The sequence below is a fragment of the Neoarius graeffei genome, chromosome 20, assembly GCF_027579695.1.
Source record: "Neoarius graeffei isolate fNeoGra1 chromosome 20, fNeoGra1.pri, whole genome shotgun sequence".
NCBI classification, from domain to species: Eukaryota; Metazoa; Chordata; class Actinopteri; order Siluriformes; family Ariidae; genus Neoarius; species Neoarius graeffei.
The window spans coordinates 44,013,453-44,038,983 of NC_083588.1; the positions used below are offsets into that span (position 1 = coordinate 44,013,453).

The following is a 25,531-nucleotide window of genomic DNA, read 5'->3' on the forward strand; positions in this document are numbered from 1 at the left end:
ACAACCCCCCTAAATAATAATAAAAAATACAATAAAAACCCCACCCACTATTCTTCCAGGTTTTCTTCCCTCACAGATTTGTGACTTTCTAATCTCGGAATGTGATTTACAAGAAAAACAAACAATATGACTTCACAATCTCAGAATAACCAAGTTTCTCATGCATTTCTGAGTTCAATTTCAGGACCTTTTTTTTTAAACCTACAAATGACCCTAATGCACAGTTGTTGAAGACTCCTATAAATTCCATTTTTTAAATAATCCCAGGCCATATATACATTTTAACTTCATATCCCAACCCCGCTTTGGGATTTTGTCATCACAAAACTAAAAAGTCTAAAAAGTCCTTCCTGCGCCATGCAATCGGGTGCATTGGGCGGCGCCGATCTCCGTTTCGATAGCTCTCGGCCTCTCACCTATAGACCCCTTTCACTGACGTCACCCGAAACCGGAAGTAAACAGACCCTGCGCCATTTTGGAAGACCAACAAACTCGTGATAAGGGGATAATAACGGCAGCGGTATGTGAACCCACGAGAATAAAGTGGAGTGGCAAACGACTTAAACAAACAAATCTGAGCTGTTTTATTTATATGATTTATTGGCCCAACAGTAGACTTGAAAGAAACCTGTGTGAGACTTGGCAAAAAACTGTGGATATAATGGATAAGTCTGTGCATGATCTGCGGACACTTTGAGGTAAGCAAACGCAAGAAATTCAGATTTAAAACATGCTAAAGTGGCCTCAAGTTGATAACTGTATGAGGAGCAAGCCTCCCAGACTTCTACAATTTAATAATAATAATTATTTAGGATGGTTTGGGGCTTGCTCGCTGCTGCCAGGTTGGTTGTTGAGTAGCCTGACTGTTTTTTTTTTTTTCTTGCGTGTGGTATCATTGTTGACGCGAGGTTGTTTTTTGAACATGCCAATGTGGACACGATTTCCCCTGATGAGTTATGACTTCAGACGCGATGCGTGTGTGGAGGTGTGGAGTCCGTGTGATATGTGCGTAAGATAGGCTTGTCATGTGTTTGGAGATCCGCGCTCTGAGACAAGCGCAAGCACCCCCCCCAGGGAAAAAAAAAAGGGACCCCCCGAAAATATCGGCATAGTTCGAACACTGGGTGTAAACAACAAATAGTTTACAATGTCTGGGTAGCAAAGAGATGGCAGAATTGGTGTCAGGTCCTCCTTATGTTTCCATTCTCCCTTGCTGCGAGTCTTATCATATGGGTCAAACCCATCAATCACAGCGAGTTTCTCCACATACCGTGCCCTTTCTGCAGCTGGTAATGTACTCACATAACCAGAATTATCATCCATCGTGTCACTTTACTCTCGCTCGTACTTTGTTTTATATTGGGAGTGCATGTACTTGGTCTTCCAATATGGCGCCTAACAAAATCTCGCGGCGCGGTGACGTCATGAAAGGGGTCTATACAGCTAGGGTTACAGCGGGGGGGGGGGGGGGGGGGGGGGCTAGTTCTCTGGTAACCGCGACAGTTTGACTTCTGTATTGCGGCATGCCCTGCCAGACAACAGCAGGCACCATTTTTATGATGGTCTTTGGTATGACCCGACCGCAAGTAGAACTCGATCTCCCAGTTGAGAGGCAGACACGCTAACCACTAGGCCAACTCGCGGTTGTCATCACATAAACCAACTACATAAAAGATCCTAATAACAAAGATGAATATGGAATATTGCATAAATCCCTGTGTCACACAATATTGCTATAATACAGAAACCTCACAGTCTGAAATGCAGGCAGAACTGCCACTTTGTCTCAGAATGATTAGACTCCTGCATAACCAGGACATGCACAGATTAATATGGAGCCATTTTTCAACATGCATTGTTGCAGTATTGTAAACCATAAAAAGTTTTAAAAAATCTGTAAATCACTGCCATATGCCTACTGTAGAGCACGACCCTCACTGCCAGCACTCTCACACGCACACAGGAAACGCCCATGCAAACCAGGCTACAGCTCACCAACTGCACGTTTTCACACATTTGTTTACATACTGTGGGCATGAACTTTGAACCTGCAGTGATACTGGAGCCTCAAGGTCAGTATCGATCACGCTTACATAAATAAATAAATAACTGAGTGTCTTCCACCCCCACCCCCCCAGTATCCACGGTTAAACTAAAACACCAGAAATAAAATGCATCAGAAAAACTCTCTCAGGGTCAGCGGCAGGCAAGAACATCAAGATAGTACCCACACCATCTTAGATCCTATCAGTCATTTCTGCTAATGTGTTAATAGAAAGAAGGGACATCACACACTGTAGAGTGATTCAACTCATCTGGCGTTTTAATCTCTGTAGGCCTGTGTGTGTGTCCTGCCCTAATCTAACAAGTTTTAAACAATCTACATCTATAAAACATGCAAGCAACCTTCTTACTGAAGCACGTCCTCATTTCCTCCTTTACCTTCCCCTGAGAACTCAAACTGCAACTCAAGAAAGCTGGGTGCTTAATTGTAGCTTTCTGATTACCAATAATGATGGTGCAGCTTGAACATTTCAGAATCAAAACTTCTACCATAAATCACTTGCGCCTCCATTTTAGAGAAAACAAGATCAACTGTCAGCTACCGCTCACTTATGTATCCCCCCGCTCTCACTTATATCAGAATGCAAGCAATCGAAGGAACAGGACACTTATTATTGAGGTTTTTCACCTGACGTCACAGGGTCACGTGACGCCCCGGTGTCCGCCATTTTGAAGGTCAAGCTAGCTAATGTCAACAACATAGTAGCTAGTATGTTACTGTAGCAATGTTTACGTTCAGTCATTTGGATGACTGTTAAAACCTTTCAGTCTCAAGTTTTTCCTTTACTGTATTTACTAGTTTACTGTAATTATGATCCGGCAGCTATTTACACCGGATCCAGTGTAAATAGCTGCTGGAGCGCGCTGCTTAATTTGAGGGGGAGCAAGCCGGAGCGCGCGCCGGCAGCTATTTACACTGGATCTGGTGTAAATAGCTGCCGGATCATAATTATAGTAAACTAGTAAATACAGTAAAGGAAAAACTTGAGACTGAAAGGTTTTAACAGTCATCCAAATGACTGAACGTAAACATTGCTACAGTAACATACTAGCTACTATGTTGTTGACATTAGCTAGTGCTAACAGCTAGCTGCTAGTACACTGCTACAACACAGACACCGACCCTAATAATACAGTTCTTGGTCATTGCCTGGTAACAGCAAATTTATAACGGGCCATGTCTCAACAGACTAAGAAGTTATTTCAATGACATTTAATAACATTTTGTTTATCCTGAGGACCGAAAGTAAATGAAAATGTGAACAAACCTTAGCTGTAATAAGATGGCGACCACCAGCTCCGGGGACGACCCGCTGATGTAGGCATGTTACCCAGCCTGACACAAAATATTTGTAGGCATCCAAACTCTTATACGCTTTCAGATCAATACCTGTGTATGGCGATGGGTTTTTAACGACATGGGTATACAGATCATGTGGGCCGAAGTCAGGTAAAGACGAGGGCTTCGTGTACTTCCGTACGTCAGTGAACAATCCTGGTGGAAGCAGGTAAACGTCGTTCTCTAAGCCTGCTAACCTCAATTTTTGCAAATACCTCTCCCTCTGCTCGCCCTGTAAATGCCCTACGTCGCTGGATAGTGAAGGTGTTTTCTGCATCTCGCTCCTTTTTCTTTTATGTTTTTCGTTTGTCGCCTTCCTCGCATTCAAACTGATTCGAGCCGTGACGTCCAAAATGGCCGCCTAACGATGCATCGCATGACTTGGTCACGTGGGTGAAAAACCTCAATAAATGTTGACTTTAACAAATTAACCCTAAAACAAGTAAAGTGCAGTGTTCTCCCCAGGGATTTCAAATAGCATCCTGGTAATCGGTCATTTTGAAATAGCATTTTACTTCTTGAAATAGCGTCAAAATCCATGCTGTGCGTTTCGTAAATACATTCAGTCGGTAAACAGGAAGTCGATGTGGGACAGACCTGAAAACGGTAAACACGGTATAGAACCCCAAGCTGAAGTTTGGTACCAAGTGGCTATGATTTGTGGTCGCTGAGAAAAAGGGTGTTTCGGACGGACTGAGGCAAACCAGTAACCCCCCCAGAGCAGACGGTATAATAATCAGAAGTTGTCTCTGAATCCATGTGAAGGTATCTTCATTTTGGAGATCAGACGTCAACTGGCATATTTTTAAGGCCACACAGTTCAAATTACTTCAGTTGTCTAAATATGAACCATTGCAGCTTCTTTGGCAGATTTGTTTCAACATTTATGCGAATGATTTCACCATGGACAACTCCTCACTGAATTCTGTTTAATACAAGCAGTGAACACAAAAAAATACCATTGACTTCTTTTTAAATTAATAAATGTCAGTCAAACACTATATGAGCTGTGTCCTTCAGGAAGAGAGGCTTTATTTATTATTCATCAGCACTTCATAAGTGATTGGGTAACTTGACACAACACTCTGATCTGTTATCACCACTGACACACTGCCAGTACATCAGTCCGAACAAAAACAATTTAATGCGCTCATCACAACGACTAAAAAAACAGACGGCGGTGTGGCTCCATGCTCTTCCGTTCTACAGAAACGAAGCCAAAGATTTCTCGGCCATGTTGTCAAATCTGGAGCCTGACTCTGTGCAGTAGAGACGAGTTTTAAACTCGGGTACACCTAATCGTTTGGCAGACCCGCCCCCTTCTCCCAATACCAAGGTCCAGAGCGTCATCAAGGCTGTCAATCACTTCATTGCCAAGTACATCCGCGCCTTTTTACGATATTGTAGAATAAACATTAACAACTAAATTTCTGGTTAAAAATTAAATCAGAAAAAACAGGGGCAGATACATATGAGCATTCAGCATCAGGGAAACTAACTGTTCAAATTAGAGACAGTGTACGTGTCCTACGCCCTTTCCCCTTCAGTGAATTGGCTTCTCTGCCAGTCAAATGTTCTTCGTGCTTCATCCGACTGCTGCTTTATCTGAAAAAGCAAAAAGTAGTTTTAAGGTGCCTCCAAGATGACTACAGTAAAGAGCCAAAACCCAACTAGACTAAAAATGTTGGCACCTTTGTAACTATACTCTATACCAGTATGTGTGCTTGACAGATCTGGCTTAAGGCCCAAGTCCTACAATACTGATAACTAACCACTACTATAAATAAATCAGTCCCCCGCAGTTTGTGTGGTTGGTGCTCACACCAGACCGATAATACCTATAGCCCAGGCCTGGGTTTATCAGCATCAGTGAGACTGCTTCTGAAGCGATTTTTCCAGGCCTGGACCTGATCCGATAAAACATCTGTCCAATCAGGTAATTGTTTACACTTGACGTTGTCTGAGCACATGCTGTTTTCCCTGGGCATCTTTGTACATCCTTGTTGCATCATGAAGTCACGGAATATGGATTCATGGAAAACAAGACACATTATATATAAAATACAAAGCACAGATCTTTTATTCACAGGTATGCTATTTTCCATGAAATAAATCAATAGCAAATTAATAAACATATAAACGCAGGCAAGATTTTAATTATGAACTTCGGCAGTCCAAACATTTAATTGCTTTAGACTTCTTAAATTTATCCATGAATCCGTAACCAATCTGTAATATACTAAAACGTGCGTGACCAATTCGTAAATTATTAGCATCCGTATCAAAATCTAACCACTCCGTATTTTGTATCCTTTTTTATTACATCTCCATAGTCCGTGACCTATTCATATTGCATCAACCACTGGAATATGTGCATGGGTTGTTTTGAAGTCCAAGCTGTACAGTATGACCCAGAATAGCATGCTGCTACTTCGAAAAAGCTTCCATGACTATTCCTAAGCTGTATGCGTTTATTTACCCGAGTGGCAGCACCAAGCAATATTATAGTCAGGATTATAGTTGTGGTGCGACTGCTCCAGACTGGAACTAAATTCAGCCAGAGGTATAGTCACAGTTGTAGTTATAGGTTCAGTTAGAGTTATTGGTGTTGTGGGATTAGGCCTTTACCAGGTCGTACCAAATAATAAATACAAAATATCCTATAAAAATATCAAAGTCCTGAGCATTTTGATTAGGAGATTTCTGAAAACCTGCTTCCCCCCCCACACATAAATGTGAGGAAAAAGCACATTTTTTTTGTATTGCAGATATTTGACAGCTCCTTGCAGTTTCGCTTCCCCAATGCAGCTTTGCTCTGGTTAAAATTCTGCATGACAACTGTTCTATGATGGGCAAAAAAATACTGCAAAGTCAGTCACACAGATTCCAATAAGGCACGTTCTCGTTTGAATAACAAACTACAAGCTATACAAGTGCATATGAAAATATGAAACCACTCACAGATGCTATAAACGCCTTTGACAAGGCACATTCACACATTTTCGAACTCCTTTCCGCTCTTTCTAGCCAGATCCTGGAGATCCAGTTGCTTTTTGTATTGCAGATATTTAATAGCTCCTTAGTCATGGCAATAACGGTGCTCTAATCACATCCCTCTCTCGCGCGAAGCCCGGGGAGGCAGTTCTGCTTGGCTATAAGCTGTTATTAAGGCTGTCAGTCCAGGCACTGATCTGCAAGCTTTGGGGCATCTCTCTCTCGGTGTGTGTGTGTGTGTGTGTGGCCAAGAGGGTGGCAAAAAGAGAGCAACCACTGCTGTCACTTCAAAACAGCCTTCAAGTGGCATTTTTACCACCACTGCAATTCTGTTTCAGTTTGTGTGTATATATCCACGATGGTGTGGGTTTGTGCTCAAGAGTATTTATTTATTTTTGGTATATATATATATATATATATATAGTGTGTGTGTGGTCCTTTCAGTTATGCCCGCTCTAATACATTACACGGTCCCTGGGCTTGTAATGCCTGCTCATCGTCCCTTCCCTTGCTTCCTTTACACCCTTCCTCACCCTCTCTAAAGGAGCGCTGGTTACCATGTGAACGATTGCTATGTCTAAAGAGAAGCGTTTTTGCACACAGGCAGATTTGTAAAGGAACATGCAGACACACAGTAGCACATACAGTGTTCATAAACATCCCAGATTTAAAGAAAACAAAACATTATTTATAATGTCAGAAATACAGAAATGCCTCCCACCTAATATATAAGCATAAGGCTGCCCAAGTGTGCGTGCACATATACAAAACAGCAAAACATAAAGGCAGCACGCATTTACATCGCACATGGTCAGAGCAGCAGCCCTGAGGGCCCCCGTTCTAGCTCACATGCGTGGGTATGAAAAGAGCGAGTGGGCACAACCACTAACACAGAGAGAGAGAGAGAGAGAGAGAGAAAGAAAATGAATGTCATAAAAAGCTCTCCAAAGGGAGGCCAATGAGTGGGCAGTCATGTCTTCCCAATCTCGCACTCTTTTCAGAAGAAAAGCAGTGCTTCGCCCACGCAGACCCATGCCACCACTCTCTCATGGACCAATTGTGTTTCTCCATTCTCCTGCCATCTAAAGCGCTCTTAAAAAAAAAACTCCTTCAGAACCACCTGAGGCAGACTGTACTTTGTCTGACAGGTGGAATACACAGAACCTCAGTTCATGGCAGAGTAAAGCAGAACTCAAAAACCAATCTAGGAGTCGAGTATCATAAAGCACAGGTGAGAACAACTGCAGTCCATCATCACCTAGGCATGTGTGATCCTGAGTTTGAGTTACCGTTTGTGTGGAATTGGGCATGTTCTTCCAGCATCCTCATGGGTTTACTTCAGGTTGTATGGTCCCCCCCAACCTCCCAAAAAGCATGCCAGTAGGCAGGCTGGCGATTATAAACTGGCCGAGTTGGGAATGTGTACGTGCACGCATGGTGCGCTGCTATGTGCTGGCACCCCAGAATGTATTCCTGCCCTGCCTCACACCCAGTGTTCCCTCTGGGATAACCTCTGGATCACCCTGACCAGGATCAAGTGCTTACTTAAGAAGAAGTAAATCAAGAGCAGTTTAAAAAATAAAATAAACCCCCCGACCCAGAAACAACGACCTAAAAAAGCACGTCTTTGCTATCATTACACAACATTTATGAATAAATGGGACACTACAGTAGTGACTTAAGACATTGGTTTCTGTTCCTGTAAAACCTAAGAACCAGTTCGAAATTAAATGAAACAAGTCTCAGCGCATGACACCACCCAGTCATGGATTATTTTTCACACGGCTTGTCCTGTTTTTATACCGTAGTGATTTGCCAACAATCACAAGTTTTAATTTGTTATTGAACATTAGTTCCTGTTATAACTTATAACCACGATAAAAACAGTCATTTCCTTACCAACCTCCCAAAGTGAAGAAAACAACGCACAGCTTGTCGTGATACTGATAAGTCCTCAGTCCTGTGAGGAAATTATTGCTGTTACAGCTGTGTTTTAAATAAATAAATAAAAATAGATCGATTATTTTTTTTTTTTTTTTGGGGGGGGGGGGGGGGGGGGGGGGCCAGTGTCAAACGACCTTACAGACTCCTTCCATAAACGTTTCCTTACAGAATTCTCCAATTTTAGGCCCCAGGATTAAAATTGTACTCCGTTTGGGCTTAAGAGCTTTTTTTTTTTTTTTTTAAATATGGCACAAAATCCAAAGCCACATTTCTATCCACGGTCATACAAAAACTTTAAGTCAGCTCTCAAGCCCCCCCCAATAAATAAATAAATAAATAAATAGAATAACCACCCCGATACCAAAAAAAGTTGGGACAAAGTACAAATTGTAAATAAAAATGGAATGCAATAATTTACAAATCTCAAAAACTGATATTGTATTCACAATAGAACAAACAACATATCAAATGTCGAAAGTGAGACATTTTGAAATTTCATGCCAAATACTGGCTCATTTGAAATTTCATGACAACAACACATCTCAAAAAAGTTGGGACAGGGGCAACAAGAGGCTGGAAAAGTTAAAGGTACAAAAAAGGAACAACTGGAGGACCAAATTGCAACTCATTAGTTCAATTGGCAATAGGTCATTAACATGACTGGGTATAAAAAGAGCATCATGGAATGGCAGCGGCTCTCAGAAGTAAAGATGGGAAGAGGATCACCAATCCCCCTAATTCTGCGCCGACAAATAGTGGAGCAATATCAGAAAGGAGTTCGACAGTGTAAAATTGCAAAGAGTTTGAACATATCATCTACAGTGCATAATATCATCAAAAGATTCAGAGAATCTGGAAGAATCTCTGTGCGTAAGGGTCAAGGCCGGAAAACCATACTGGGTGCCCGTGATCTTCGGGCCCTTAGACGGCACTGCATCACATACAGGCATGCTTCTGTATTGGAAATCACAAAATGGGCTCAGGAATATTTCCAGAGAACATTATCTGTGAACACAATTCACCGTGCCATCCGCCGTTGCCAGCTAAAACTCTATAGTTCAAAGAAGAAGCCGTATCTGAACATGATCCAGAAGCGCAGATGTCTTCTCTGGGCCAAGGCTCATTTAAAATGGACTGTGGCAAAGTGGAAAACTGTTCTGTGATCAGACGAATCAAAATTTGAAGTTCTTTATGGAAATCAGGGACGCCGTGTCATTCGGACTAAAGAGGAGAAGGACGACCCAAGCTGTTATCAGCGCTCAGTTCAGAAGCCTGCATCTCTGATGGTATGGGGTTGCATTAGTGCGTGTGGCATGGGCAGCTTACACATCTGGAAAGACACCATCAATGCTGAAAGGTATATCCAGGTTCTAGAGCAGCATATGCTCCCATCCAGACGACGTCTCTTTCAGGGAAGACCTTGCATTTTCCAACATGACAATGCCAAACCACATACTGCATCAATTACAGCATCATGGCTGCGTAGAAGAAGGGTCCGGGTACTGAACTGGCCAGCCTGCAGTCCAGATCTTTCACCCATAGAAAACATTTGGCGCATCATAAAACGGAAGATACGACAAAAAAGACCTAAGACAGTTGAGCAACTAGAATCCTACATTAGACAAGAATGGGTTAACATTCCTATCCCTAAACTTGAGCAGCTTGTCTCCTCAGTCCCCAGACTTTTACAGACTGTTGTAAAGAGAAAAGGTGGTAAACATGGCCTTGTCCCAACTTTTTTGAGATGTGTTGTCGTCATGAAATTTAAAAATCACCTAATTTTTCTCTTTAAATGATACATTTTCTCAATTTAAACATTTGACATGTCATCTATGTTCTACTCTGAATAAAATATGGAATTTTGAAACTTCCACATCATTGCATTCTGTTTTTATTTACAATTTGTACTTTGTCCCAACTTTTTTTGGAATCGGGGTTGTACATACATACATTTAAAAAGCTGTTTTCAATTTCTCTGCATGCAGTAAAACGGCCTTTCTTGTGTTTACTACCCAGCTAGTGGGAAGAAAATAAATAAAAATACTTCATATTTACAATTTTAAAAACAAGAAAAAAAAATGAAGTTCATCTGCAAATTTGTGCATGTCGTAACATGAACCTATATTAAATATTTGTAAGAAATGTATCCACATCCAAAATTTCGCAAGTTCTACACAGGAAACTATATTATAGTTCAGACAATCATAACTACACTACGAGACATGCAGCAAGAGGAAACTTTTCACTGCCAAAAATAAAAACAAACTAGAGTAAAAGAACGGTGATGTACAGAGCCATGTATGCATGGAACTTACTCCCCAAACACTTTGGGCAAACTATTAGGAAAAATGACTTCAAATTGTTGGTGAAGAAACATTTCTTAAATGGATACATATAAAACTATTTGAATTATTATTTGAATTATTAAATAAATATAGAACACTAAAAATATAGAATAAAGTCATACAGCAAGCAGCGGTCTCAAAAGTAGCCGGTCACCGGCGGCAAATCGCCGGCTATGGCTTGTTATGCCGCCGGCTACTGTCAGTCGAGTCACAAAATTTAATATTAAATATTTCTGACAGCAAAAAAAGTTGTGAACGTAAATTACATCCACTATGTCATGTATGTCCGTTGCCGCGCCAACTGTGTTTACATCCTCGACATGAGTGCAGCCATTACTGCCCCTGTGTTGCCAGATTGCGCATTTTCCCACCCAATTTGGGCGGTTTTAAGTGCATTTTGGCAGGTTTTGAACATATTTTGGGCTGTAAAACGTCAGCAGTATCTGGCAACATATTTTTTTTACTTAATACAAGAAATTAATGGATGCCAACGTTTTTGCCAAAATGGTATTTTATTTTCCATTGTTTAGGCAGCTTCAGCATCATACTGTGAGATTCTGTTCAAATTGTTTTTTTCTTCTATGAAGCCTGAGCCATTTATTTTATTAGTTTATAATTATTGTTTAATTTAGTCTTCAGGAGAGACTGCCTGCACACAGTACTAGTATTAGTTTTTTTTCTTACATGAAAGCTGAGGCATTTATATTAGATTTTAAGGTAACTTCATGTTGTGCTGTGAGGTTCTGTGCACTTTAACTTTTGAACCAACAGGTGCATTTGGATCAGTAAAGCCTATTTTTCTGCATTTTTGTAGTCCTGGTAATCTTTTATATTAGTAAAGTTGTTTATAGGACCATTTCTCAGTGTCTGTTTTTTTTAATCAATAGTTTTTCAGTAATAACTTAATATTTAACATATCACTCAATTTTAAACAACCCCCGCGCCTCCCCCATAGTCTCCAAAATTTCTGTGGAAAACACTGGCGTGTGTAACAACGCTAATCAAGCTTAAGCTAGACGATCCGCCTCAAATACCTGTCCCAGGTAAATGTTATCCCAATTTTAGATGGCCTGTTCCAAACCATCCCGCCCCATGAAAAATTCGTACTTGCATATATCTCTCTCTCTCATATATATATATATATATATATATATATAAAATCCCTGCACGCTTTGCGTGCATTATGTCTGCCGCTGGCAGACATTTTACCATTTTGCACCCTGCTGTAAATTATTTGTACCCTGCTATTCTCCCAAACTTTGAAGCCCCTGAGCAAGGAATAATAACTAGTAATAAATAGAGAATACTTTGATGCTAGTTGTAAAATGTCTGGATACGCGTTGTATTGAATGTCTCATCTCATCTCATCATCTGTAGCCGCTTTATCCTGTTCTACAGGGTCGCAGGCAAGCTGGAGCCTATCCCAGCTGACTACGGGTGAAAGGCGGGGTACACCCTGGACAAGTCGCCAGGTCATCACAGGGCTGACACATAGACACAGACAACCATTCACACTCACATTCACACCTACGGTCAATTTAGAGTCACCAGTTAACCTAACCTGCATGTCTTTGGACTGTGGGGGAAACCGGAGCACCCGGAGGAAACCCACGCGGACACGGGGAGAACATGCAAACTCCGCACAGAAAGGCCCTCGCCGGCCACGGGGCTCGAACCCGGACCTTCTTGCTGTGAGGAGACAGCGCTAACCACTACACCACCGTGCCGCCCTGTATTGAATGTATTCTCAGTAATCAAAAGTATATTTTGTGGTATAATTGTTAGTTTCATTTATTTTTATATTATGGTACCTTTATTGGTCTGTTTTTAATGTTCTGTTGTAATGTACTGTATACTATGTGTCGGACCCCAGGAAGAATAGCTGCAGTTTTGCTGCAGCTAATGGGGATCCTAATAAAACAAACCAACCTCAACGAAATATTGCGCCATTGTAGGGACATTATATCACTAACCATCACACACTTCCAGCAAAGCTGAGTGCATGTACTTTATACCGTATCCACAGAACACTAATCTCTCCTGCATGTTCATTAGCTCTATTTTCTGAACACTAGTGTGGAGGCGTGTACACTAATTGCTGCTGTCAGAGACAGGGAGGATGTAGGGCTCGCTCTCACTCTTGCACGGGTGAGGACAACAAAATGGCTTCTAGATCACGTTTCGCACAACCATGACAGCTGACAGCTGTATACTATGGGAGGACATATAAAGGGAAACAGGATAAGATGTTTGTGCATGCCAACTAAATAATACCCTCGAGATAGTCAAGTTATAACAGTTCATTAACGTAATATTTAATCCTTGATTGGGCACGCCTCAGCTTTACTACACAAGAGATGTGAAAAAGAAAACTCGCACGTAGGGGGAATAGCAGGGGAAGTCCATGTGTCAGTTGGTACTAGTGTCAACGTTATTGTTTGGGACTTGTTCACATGTCAGTTTGATAGGAGGTTTTTTATTCCCCCTCCCCCCCAAAGTTTCGCTTTGAACCCCTGTCCTGACATGCTAGCCTGGGAAATGCCTTTGGATAGTCAGTCATTGTAAGGCACAAAGTAAACACTACTAAAGAACAATAGACTAGTCAAGCTCAGCTCAGAAGCACTGAGGTTTCTGTGACAGTTATCAGGCGAGAGCTGCATTGTTGTGTAGAGGGGAAAAAAAAAAAGTCCAACTTGTTCAGTATATTCATCTTTATAATTACAGTAGCATGTGCTCTTGAACGGTGTCAAAGATTTACAGTTTCATTTACAGTGGGGCAAAAAAGTATTTAGTCAGTCACCAATTGCGCAAGTTCTGCCACTTAAAAAGATGAGAGAGGCCTGTAATTTTCATCATAGGTATACCTCAACTATGAGAGACAGAATGAGAAAAAAAAAATCCAGAAAATCACATTGTCTGATTTTTAAAGAATTTATTTGCAAATTATGGTGGAAAATAAGTATTTGGTCAATAACAAAAGTTCATCTCAATACTTTGTTATATACCCTTTGTTGGCAATGACAGAGGTCAAACGTTTTCTGTAGGTCTTCACAAGGTTTTCACACACTGTTGCTGGTATTTTGGCCCATTCCTCCATGCAGATCTCCTCTAGAGCAGTGATGTTTTGGGGCTGTCGCTGGGCAACACGGACTTTCAACTCCCTCCAAAGATTTTCTATGGGATTGAGATCTGGAGACTGGCTAGGCCACTCCAGGACCTTGAAATGCTTCTTACAAAGTCACTCCTTCGTTGCCCGGGCGGTGTGTTTGGGATCATTGTCATGCTGAAAGACCCAGCCACGTTTCATCTTCAATACCCTTGCTGATGGAAGGAGGTTTTCACTCAAAATCTCATGATACATGGCCCCATTCATTCTTTCCTTTACACGGATCAGTCGTCCTGGTCCCTTTGCAGAAAAACAGCCCCAAAGCATGATGTTTCCACCCCCATGCTTCACAGTAGGTATGGTGTTCTTTGGATGCAACTCAGCATTCTTTCTCCTCCAAACACGACAAGTTGAGTTTTTAACCAAAAAGTTCCATTTTGGTTTCATCTGACCATATGACATTCTCCCAATCCTCTTCTGGATCATCCAAATGCTCTCTAGCAAACTTCAGACGGGCCTGGACATGTACTGGCTTAAGCAGGGGGACATGTCTGGCACTGCAGGATTTGAGTCCCTGGTGGCGTAGTGTGTTACTGATGGTAGCCTTTGTTACTTTGGTCCCAGCTCTCTGCAGGTCATTCACTAGGTCCCCCCGTGTGGTTCTGGGATTTTTGCTCACCGTTGTTGTGATCATTTTGACCCCACGGGGTGAGATCTTGCATGGAGCCCCAGATCGAGGGAGATTATCAGTGGTCTTGTATGTCTTCCATTTTCTAATAATTGCTCCCACAGTTGATTTCTTCACACCAAGCTGCTTACCTATTGCAGATTCAGTCTTCCCAGCCTGGTGCAGGTCTACAATTTTGTTTCTGTGTCCTTTGACAGCTCTTTGGTCTTGGCCATAGTGGAGTTTGGAGTGTGACTGTTTGAGGTTGTGGACAGGTGTCCTTTACACTGATAACGAGTTCAAACAGGTGCCATTAATACAAGGAATGAGTGGAGGACAGAGGAGCCTCTTAAAGAAGTTGTTACAGGTCTGTGAGAGCCAGAAATCTTGCTTGTTTGTAGGTGACCAAATACTTATTTTACCGAGGAATTTACCAATTAATTCATTACAAATCCTACAATGTGATTTCCTGGATTCTTTCCCCCCATTCTGTCTCTCATAGTTGAGGTATACCTATGATGAAAATTACAGGCCTCTCTCATCTTTTTAAGTGGGAGAACTTGCACAATTGGTGGCGGACTTTTTTGCCCCACTGTAAACGTCATGTAAATTGACATGCTGGATTATTCTTGCACCGTTTCCTACATTACCCACAATGCCGTTCAACTACCTGTTGATAGTAGTGCCAGTGGGATTTAGCCTTAAAAAGAGAGTGTGATGCAGCAGTGCTTTAGTGCTGTCTAACTCTCTCACCTCCTCAAATAGATAAAGTTTCAACTTTCATGAGAATACCGCGGCAACACTGGATTTCTCAACACTATGCCATTGAACACTGGGGACTGAGAAAAGAAGGCCTTGCTCTTCTGAGGCGTTTTCGGACCAAACAGTTCTTGGGACTCATTGAGAAGAGCTGCGTACTGAGGAGCTCCCTGAGAACTACATACCTACGTGTTATTTTTCCTGTTTGAGTTCACACCACCAGTAGGAACGCTGAAGTGATGCAAGCCGGCCGATAGTTGCTACAGTGACGTCACGAGTTTGTTTTCATATGAATGCGCGTCTTGTCCACCAATGTTGCTGTGAAAACAGCAATCAACATTAGGATTCAAGCTTGTCCACGTTCGTGCGTCGTGTTTAGGTCGCATGTTTCTATAGAAACTGATCGTTCCACTGCACTGTAGAATGGAGGAGACCAGGAAGTGTTATTTGCTGACAGTAAAATCTTTACATTATAAAGAGAAAATTTGTGGTGGAAAAATGAGTGATGTCTCCTTATGACTCTTGTTTAAATAATATTGGCTGGCTTTTTTTTTCGTGGTATATCAAATATATTCCATTCAGCTACCATGATACTGAACGAGTTGAAGACCGAGTTCAATATCATGCTAGCGGAATGGTATATATCTGATATACCACAAAAACAAGCCAGCCAATATTATAATACATACACACACTTTTCCAGGTTTTTTTTTACTGTCCATTGGTATGTTTTTCCTTTTGTAAATATGCGTGAAGAATATCTCCAAGTTTTGGTAGCCTTTCAGGTGTTCAACGTGTTTGCTTCTGCGCATGCACAGCAGAAAACTCTCACTGGATATTCGCATCAGCTCCGACATGTCACATGTCGTCTTGACAACCATATTCAACGCTCATTCTCCATTGGGTAGAGTGACATAATACATGTAGGATAAGCGATACGCTAACAATATTGCATGCTATCAAACTGAAAATGAATAAAACCTGCTAGAGGAGAATAGAATATATGTTTTTATTCCATGGAAAAAGTGGCCGGTACATATAATAAATACTGTATAGTTACCATCAAATATTAAACTTGATGCTAGTTTTCTGGTTACAACTGTCCCGTCCACACGCGTTGGAGCCTGGCGTGCAGCTGCAAATTGCAAAGCATGCACGCCATAAGAACTAATTACCATGTACCTGTTCCTGATTAGAGTGCAATCACTCTAATCACATGTTTAACAAACCTCATGACTGTCCTAGAATAGAGCATTTCACTCGAAACAGGTTGTAAAAAGGTCATTTGACTCCCCCCCCCCCACACACACACAGATGTAGGGGCAGCTTGCGGCAACGGGCTAGCAGGGGTAAGCCCCCTGTCTTTTAAAGGAAAAAAAGAGGGGGAAAAAAACCTGTATAAAGGTTTCATATTTTGGGCATCCACATCATATCTACAGTTAAACATTTTAAAGAGAATTGTGTGGTTTTTTTTTTTTAAACCGAGTGTAACAGCACCACTAGTAGGTGTACAAATAAATAAATTAAAAAAAATCCCACCCCACACAGAGGCTGTGGGCTAACCGTAAAGATCCCCGTGCTGTAGGCAGGAATCCTCTCTCTCTGCTGTAGGTCCATGCAGCCAATCAATCAGCAGCAGACATCATGTGACTACACGGTGTGACCCACCTGCCGAGTTTTGAGCTCCAATGGACTAAATCTATTCTAGGTCCATTTTGGTGACGGTTCTGTAATACATCACCAGTCAGCATTTTATAGAACTCAAAGCACATACAGTAACTGTTAATGAAAGTTTCTAGACTAAGCACATTTAATCAAAGTACAAATTACATAACCATAACTTCAGTGTTTTCTGGTTTAAACAAGAGGGTTACAACTTTATGTACCATGTTTGTTATTTAGACAAAAACAGTTCAGATTCAAAAGACCAGAAGTTATACATAAACTTCTAAATTATATATTAAATGATGCATATTCAGGGCTCGACATTAACACTTGTCCGCGACAAGTGATCCTTTATGTCGGACAAGTTAATCGTCTCAGTTACTTGTCCGATCGGACAAGTACCAAAATACGCCGATATTCGGGTTACATATCAAATTTATCAGTTTATTCACATGATTTCCAAAGCATCTCACTCGACATTTTGTTTTGATGAATCGCCGGATGTTTCTCTTCGGAAAGAGCGATGTGCGCACGCGCAATATTCCGCTTGCGAAACCAGCCAATACCACTTCGTGTATTTGAGCTGAAAAGTAAAACGGTCGTTTAGCAGACCCTCCAGGATTTCGCAATGTTGCGATTTGCAACTTCAACGCTAATTCAACCAATCCCCACGAATTCAGGGCGGTGTTGCAATTATATCCAATCACCGCAACTTTCCCGCAAACTTGACCAATCGTTGGCGTCGTCTTGAGGTGACATCGACAAACTATCTTCCGCCTTACTTCCGTGTATACGTTCAAGAGTAGCAGCATGTGCGAGTCAGTGTTTATATAAGCTTAAATTCTGTTACTGAAAGTGTGTTATGTTTACAGTGAAGGACTGTGTGCACTTTATTTTTTTTAATTAATACAAGAAATTAATGGATGCCAACATTTTTGCCAAAATGGTATTTTATTTTCCATTGTTTAGGCAGCTTCAGTATCATACTGTGAGATTCTGTTCAAATTGTTTTTTTTTTTCCTTCTATGAAGCCTGAGCCATTTATTTTATTAGTTGAAATTGTTTAATTTAGTCTTCAGGAGAGACTGCCTGCACACAGTACTAGTATGAATAGTTTTTTTTCTTACATGAAAGCTGAGGCATTTATATTATATTTTAAGGTAACTTCATGTTGTGCTGTGAGGTTCTGTGCACTTTAACTTTGGAACCAACAGGTGCATTTGGATCAGTAAAGCCTATTTTTCTGCATTTTTGTAGTCCTGGTAATCTTTTATATTGGTAAAGTTGTTTATAGGACCATTTCTCAGGGTCTTTGTTTTTTTTAAATCAATAGTTTTTCAGTAATAACTTAATATTTAACATATCACTCAATTTTAATCACAAAAAGAGAAAATCGCAACAATTTCTCGCAACTTTCATTTCCTCCCGCAATGTAATCGCAACAAAAACCTAAAAAACACCGCAACTTTCATCGCAACCATTAAATACCATACAGGAGCCACACTGAATAATTAGACAACAACAATTAAATCAGTGGAGGATATATATTCAAAGTTAATAATTTAAAAATGAAAATATATATAATTTTAATTTTCTGGTTTTCAATTTCTCATAAATAAATTAATGATTGATGGAGTCCAATTTTTTTCTGCAGTGAATAGATTTTTGTGTTAAAGTAATTCTGGTGAACTGTGGTTGGTAGAAGAGAGCAACTGGACTTGCTTGAAAAGTCTTGAAGACGTTTTGCCTCTCGTCCGAAAGGCATCCTCAGTTCTGTCTGTCTAATAGGGAGTATCCAGTATTTATCCTCTCATGGATCATCATAGAATCCGAATCAGAATGCTGATGGCTGCATTGTAGGTGGCTGATAGATGTCATAGACACCCACCTCTGTTCAGTGATGGTTGTTCCAGGTTGACAAAAATGAACGATCCTCTCTGGCTAAGATGTCTGCCAGTTTTCTGGAAGTCCTCTCATACTCCCGCACTAGTCGAAGGGAACTCATCCCAAAGTGCGTAGAAACATATCTGTGAAGATACTCAGTCATCCAGGTACATAGTAATCTGTGGTTGGTAGAAGAGAGCAACTGGACTTGCTTGAAAAGTCTTGAAGACGTTTCGCCTCTCGTCCGAAAGGCATCCTCAGTTCTGTCTGTCTAATAGGGAGTATCAAGTATTTATCCTCATACATATCCTCATACAGGATAAATACTTGATACTCCCTATTAGACAGACAGAACTGAGGATGCCTTTCGGACGAGAGGCGAAACGTCTTCAAGACTTTTCAAGCAAGTCCAGTTGCTCTCTTCTACCAACCACAGATTACTATGTACCTGGATGACTGAGTATCTTCACAGATAATTCTGGTGAAATTAGTTTATTACAAAATAGTTTGGTTTTTTTTTCCTCAAATTTTTCTTTGGACAAATCAACTTCACATTCAGACAAGTAAATTTCCTTTCAACTTGCCCGACAGGACAAGTGGTTTCAAAAGTTAATGTAGAGCCCTGCATACTATTTACTGTACTCCCATCCCCTTTATACCTTCTATGGCTACAGAAGGCAAAATCATTACAACAGCCCAAACCATAATCCACACATTCACTACTACAGAAAGCAGGTCAGACCGAGAATCAATCTCAGAACCCATCATTAAGTAGCCTTATCCAGGATTAGCAGCACTTCTTCAAACGCTCTTAATCCTCAGAGATGAAAGACTATACAACAAGTAACTGACAGGCACATCCTGAGATGGAGCAAACATATTCAAAACCATCCATTAAAAATGTGGGATATTCTATAAGTAAACAAATCAGGCAGGGGGGACCCACAGTAAATACCAACACCAATTATTCATCTTTAACACATACTGTACATCATGAAGCCAAGAAAATGTTTATGAGCAATCATTTTTTCCATTAACCTCTTAAAGAGCATCATCATTTACCACATCCCTGTGTTCAAATACCATCCGCATTAATGAATAATGGTCTTTATTACCTTTTTTTCAGTTAAATAATACAATGCAAATGAATAAACAATTTTAACAGTAATGAACATTTGAAAACGAGCTGCTCTCCTGGCCCGGAAACAAAAAAAATTTAAAAAGAATTAAATAAAACAGCAGCACATGATCAACAGTATAAAATGTCAGAGGCATTTCGACAAACAATTTGTAAATCGCTGTTCACACCAACTAAAGGGGGTTCTACACCTGAGGGCTTTTCCACTACAGGTTTGAAAGATGGCACTCCGTTCAACATGGCAACATGGAAGCAAGTCCCTGCAAGAACCCTGACGCCATCTGTAGCCACACTTTTTGAAAAGACGACAAAATTCGCAAACCGTGCCGAAGTGCAACTAAACAAATAATAAAAATTCATTTCCTCGGATGGCCAGCTGTTCTCGGTTGCTGAGGGACTATGGAGCCTTGCTATCAGGTTGGTGTTCCCGTTAAAGCGGAGTCATTTTTAAAAATGCGAGATTCAAATTTCAGGGCAGCACAGCAGGGCGGTGCGGTGATCAGCACGGACACCTCGCAGTGAGAAGGTCCGGGGTTTGAACCTGCCGGTCAACTGAGGCCTTTCTGTGTGGAGTTTACATGTTCTCCCTGTGCCTGCGCGGGTTTCCTCCCACAGTCCAAGGACATGTGGATTTGGTCAGCTGGCTACTCCAAGTTGCGCATATCTGTGAATGGAGCGTAAAATGTGTGTGTAACCCTGCGATATACTGGTGACTTGTCCAGGGTGTGCCCTGCCGCTCACAAAAGTCAGCTGGGATTGGCTCCAGGATTCAAATTTTAATCTACCTGAAATATACAGCATAGCAGCAAATGAAGAAGAATCATCCAACCCAAGAAAGCAGTCTTCACTCTAGACTGCATCGTTTTAATTTCATTTCCGGCCAAGATTATTCACTTTGGTGCAGGACTCCGCAGTAAACTGCATGGCCGAGAGATATGAAACCAGAGTTTTACATTCCTAGCAAGTATCTTGATATGACCTGACAAACATGTTGACAGTGCAGGCACAACATTCTTGGTCAAAGCACGAGTTCACAGGGTCACAGGGGCCTCCAGAGAATGTGCTTATTGGAAAATTCCAACACAAGAGCACTATTTTGAGTTCCTAGCTTTTTCCAAGTCAGTTATCACTTGGACAATAATTCTCAAAATCCAGAGCACTGCTGTGCGTCTCAGCAAAAACACAAGCCCCCACAGCATAACCAATCCATCTGGTGTTTTCCCCCCCCCCCCCCCCCTCCCCTCCTCCTTTACTGTGCCACCTCTGTATGTATAAGAAAGTGTAATAATACGGTGTAGCACTGGAAACTACTTATTGTTCCTTTTTACTGTATATGCCACCTCTTTCCCACAGACAGACCCACATGCATGGCCATCGTTCTCAGGGTCCTGCTGTTTCCATGGTTACGTCTTCATAACACTTCACTGCACATGTGCACTGGTGCTGCGGCACCACAGCCGACGAAGATCAGCACTGACAAATCACTACTGATTTAGTTCAAATAAGTGTGTAATGAACACCGTTACATATTCAGATACAGTATATTTTGATATAGTACATGCAGTAAAGCTTTACTGGCGCACACACACAGCTTTAACGGGAACACCAACCTGGAAAGCACCTCAGAGAAACACCGCCGGCATCGCATAACAAGCGAAATTCCCTCCTCCACTGTAGGCAAAATCAGTTTGGAGACAGGAAAGCCCCAGCTTCAAAACAAAACACTGCCTGTAATCCCTGTCCAAAGCATTCAGTAGTGTCATTTCTCATCCAAAGCAAATACCTGGTACTTTAGGACATCACTTCTAGCGAAGCAACAGCTCAAGTGCATCTTCATTGAAGCTAATTAAAATGTGATTTTCACAACCCTGTACATGACTAAACTCTTGTGGTGCAGCCAGTAATAGGACCTGGGTGTCGAAATATATACCCCCCCCCCCACACACACACACACACAGTCAGTCTTGTAGTTCATGTAAAACAGAAGCCATTTAGAAGAACACATTCAAAATTATTTGGTTTAAAAAGACATGGACTTAAAACAATGTTACACATAAGGATACACAGATCAGATACTGAGCACTGAAATCAGTACTGATGTTCTGAAATGCTGGATTATTATGCGGTCAGATGTGACAAATTTCCAGAACCATGAACACATGTGATGCTGACTAATAAACACAACACAGGCCTTACATGTGACCAGACACAGACTGCAGTTTACACACAACCACTGCAACTCTGATGCTCCACACGCAGTAGCTTCAAGCATCACATCAGTATTTAATGACCGTGGATACTGAGAGTACTGTTCTGGAAATGAAAAAACTAGAGTCAGTGCATCCCTAGTAGTTTTCCATATTCAGTCAGGTTTGCATGTGAACTCCAGTGTTATGTAACCTCGAGAATAGTGTCATGCCGCAGTGAGGAATTAGAATTTGCCCCAAGCGCCATCAAACACACTCAGGATGGAGTCTGGATTTTCACATCAACTCCGATGTTATTCTGGCATACAGATCATAAAGGAGAAACGACAACATCCAAAACTGCGTGTTCATGTTTTATTAAAAAAAAAGTCACCTGCTATTAAAGAGATACACAATTAAGTTTTATATACAGTGCTACACAAGTCTTAGGCACCCTGGTTTTTTTTTTGGACAAACTGGTACAGGTTTTTAGTTTATGACTTGCATGTTATTGAGTCAGTACAAAAATAGTGTAGGTTCCCAAATATTAGTTTTAAAAGCACAAAATTAAACATTGCAGAGAAATTTCTGTATGGCAGTAAAGAAAGCAGCATGTTAGAGAAGAATATTTTCAGGCAAAAAATAAAAAAAATAAAATAAAAAAAAGAACCCTAACGAAGGCTACTGGGATTTGGTGCAAAATTAAGACGCAAGTGTGACAGTTAAAGTGTCCAGAAGAATCATGGCTGGTTCTGCAAGATGCTCAGTAAAACCTACAGCTCCTCATTTCCTTATAAAACTGCACTCACTATACCTCAGACTACTATTTTTGGATGTTTTGCACAGTACTGTAGATAGATGGATAGATACACTGTTAGAAATAGGGGTACAGGAGGAGTCCATTTCTGTCCCCTGAGGTACAATCTCACCCTCTACGAATGCACCCCCTATGGTTCATAATTAGACCTCAAGGTAACTATATGTACCTTTTTAGGACCAAAACAGTACATATATGATCCCAAGCAGTATCTAAAGGGTACGAATAAAGTATACTGGCTTGTTACTGGGATAAGATCCTCGAAGGTACTTGTGTACCTTTTAGATACTGCTCGGGATCATGTGTGAACCTTTTTATGGCCAAAAAGATTCATATATGATCCCAAGCAGTATCTAAAGGGTACGAATAAAGTATACTGGCTTGTTACTGGGATAAAGATCCTCGAAGGTACTTACGTGTACCTTTTAGATACTGCTCGGGATCATGTCTGAACATTTTTACAGCCAAAAAGATTCATATATGATCCCAAGCAGTATCTAAAGGGTACGAATAAAAGTATACTGGCTTGTTACTGGGATAAGATCCTCAAAGGTACTTATGTGTACCTTTTAGATACTGCTCGGGATCATGTATGAACCTTTTTACAGCCAAAAAGATTCATATATGATCCCAAGCAGTATCTAAAGAGTAAGAATAAAAGTATACTGGCTTGTTACTGGGATAAGATCCTCAAAGGTACTTATGTGTACCTTTTAGATACTGCTCGGGATCATGTGTGAACCCTTTTACAGCCAAAAAGATGCATATATGATCCCAAGCAGTATGTAAAGGGTACGAATAAAGTATACTGGCTTGTTACTGGTTTAAGATCCTCAAAAGGTACGTGTGTACCTTTTAGATACTGCTCGGGATCATGTATGAACCTTTTTACGGCCAAAAAGATTCATATATGATCCCAAGCAGTATCTAAAGGGTACACACGAGTACCTTAGAGGGTCCTATCCCAGTGGCAAGTCATTGCACCCCTAAAGGTAGAATAAATGTACTTTATTTCCTGAGAGTGTAGATATATAGATAGATGTCACGTGTTCTTTGATACACTGTGCAAATTCAGTCTTGCAAAGAGAACGCGCGCGCGCGCGCATGTTCCAAGCTGACAGGTGAATCCAGGGAATTTTGAAATCCCGGGGATTTTGTGACGTCACCTGTGTTGGCAGCAGAATGAACATGGTGGTGTTTTCATTATTATTCATTACTCGTGTGTGTGTGTGTGTGCGCGCACGAGCGGCCCGTACCTGTGCAGTTGCCGAAGCGTTTGCCTGCCACGCTGTCCAGCAGCGCGAGCGCCAGGTTCTCCGGTGTGTCGGCGGGCAGCGGGGTCCAGCCCGTGTCCAGGCTCGCCTCGGAGCTCTGCTCGTCACTGGACAGAGACGGGCTCCGGATATCAGTCGCGGCGGCTGACGGCCAGCACGGCGCCTCCTCGGTCTCGGGGCTGAAGACGTCTCCGCGCGCCGGTCCGCCCTCAGGCGAGCTCTCGCGGAAGAAAGGGACGACGCGCGAGAGGCTTGCGCGCCGCCGAGCCGCGCTCGTGCCCGCCGCCGCCTTCTCTCCTCCGAAACCACCGGCCCGAGTCAGCGCGTTCGTCTGCTTCTTAAGGAACTTCTCCAGAGGCTTCATTCCGGCCGGCATTTTGATGAAGGTGTAGCGCGTGTAAGAGCCCTGCGTCGGTCCTGACTGATAACCAATACAGCGAGAACGATTACAGCCGCGCGCGCTTACATTGTAGCTCAGATACCGTGAAACAAAACAAAACAAAACAAAACGCGCGTTCGGTCTCCGCTCAGCGGGTCAAAACGCAGCCATCAGTGGAGGAAAGAATGAAGCGTATGAGCGCGCGCTCTGACTGAGATCCGGGAGTGAAGAGCGCAGGCTCGTGCTGAGCGCAGCTGCTCTGCTCTGCTCTGCTCTGCCTGCGCCTGCCTGCCTGCCTGCCTGTCTGCTCCTCTGCAGGTCGTGTCGGACAGTCGTGCAATTTTCATTCACGGCACATAAACCCGACACATGCCATGCTCAAGCATAATCCCCCAAAATCAGCCCAGTTCTCCGGGGTGAAGAGCGCGGAAGAAACACAGCGCTGTTTTCTTCTGTCAGGATGCAGAAGGGTGACACAAATGGTGGCTCGGTGCTGCGGGTGAACAGGCTGCACTGCCTCTAGCACACAGTCAACAAAGCTCCCGGACACATTCCGCCCTTTGCTCTGATCCTCTCAGTCCTCCTCGCTGTGAGCTGAAACACGGCTCTTTCTCTCGTGCCTGCCTGCAGTAGCTATACACACCCAGCGGGGGGGCGAGCGTGATGTAAAGGCGACAGCAGCTGCTTTTCTCTCCTCCTCCTCCTCTGCGGTTGTACGAAGCAGCTTCTGTTGATTTTCCCCCAACCGTCAAACTATGGTCACGTGATTAACCACGTGACCGCGAGCGCGCGGAACAGGTAAAGGCCCTGATTTCAACCTGCTTTCATAATTAGTTTATTACAGTCAAGCCTTAAAGTCTGTGATAGCCGATGAATTTACCGCAGACTGCAAAAGGAAAATGAACAATTTAATTATTATAACATTTATTTAACCAGGTTTGTCCCATTGAGGTCGAAGATCTCTTTTGCA

General features: G+C 42.0%; 1 protein-coding gene across 1 annotated transcript in view; it reads right to left on the minus strand.

Moving 5' to 3' along the window:
* Positions 1 to 25,296, minus strand: part of rapgefl1 (Rap guanine nucleotide exchange factor (GEF)-like 1) — a 91,629-nt gene extending 66,333 nt beyond the window's left edge. The window contains exon 1 of the mRNA XM_060901758.1: positions 24,165 to 25,296. Within this exon, the coding sequence (XP_060757741.1) occupies positions 24,165 to 24,558 (394 nt within the window). The 5' untranslated portion in view covers positions 24,559 to 25,296. The remainder of the gene's footprint in view (positions 1 to 24,164) is intronic.
* Positions 25,297 to 25,531: the final 235 nt, after the last annotated feature.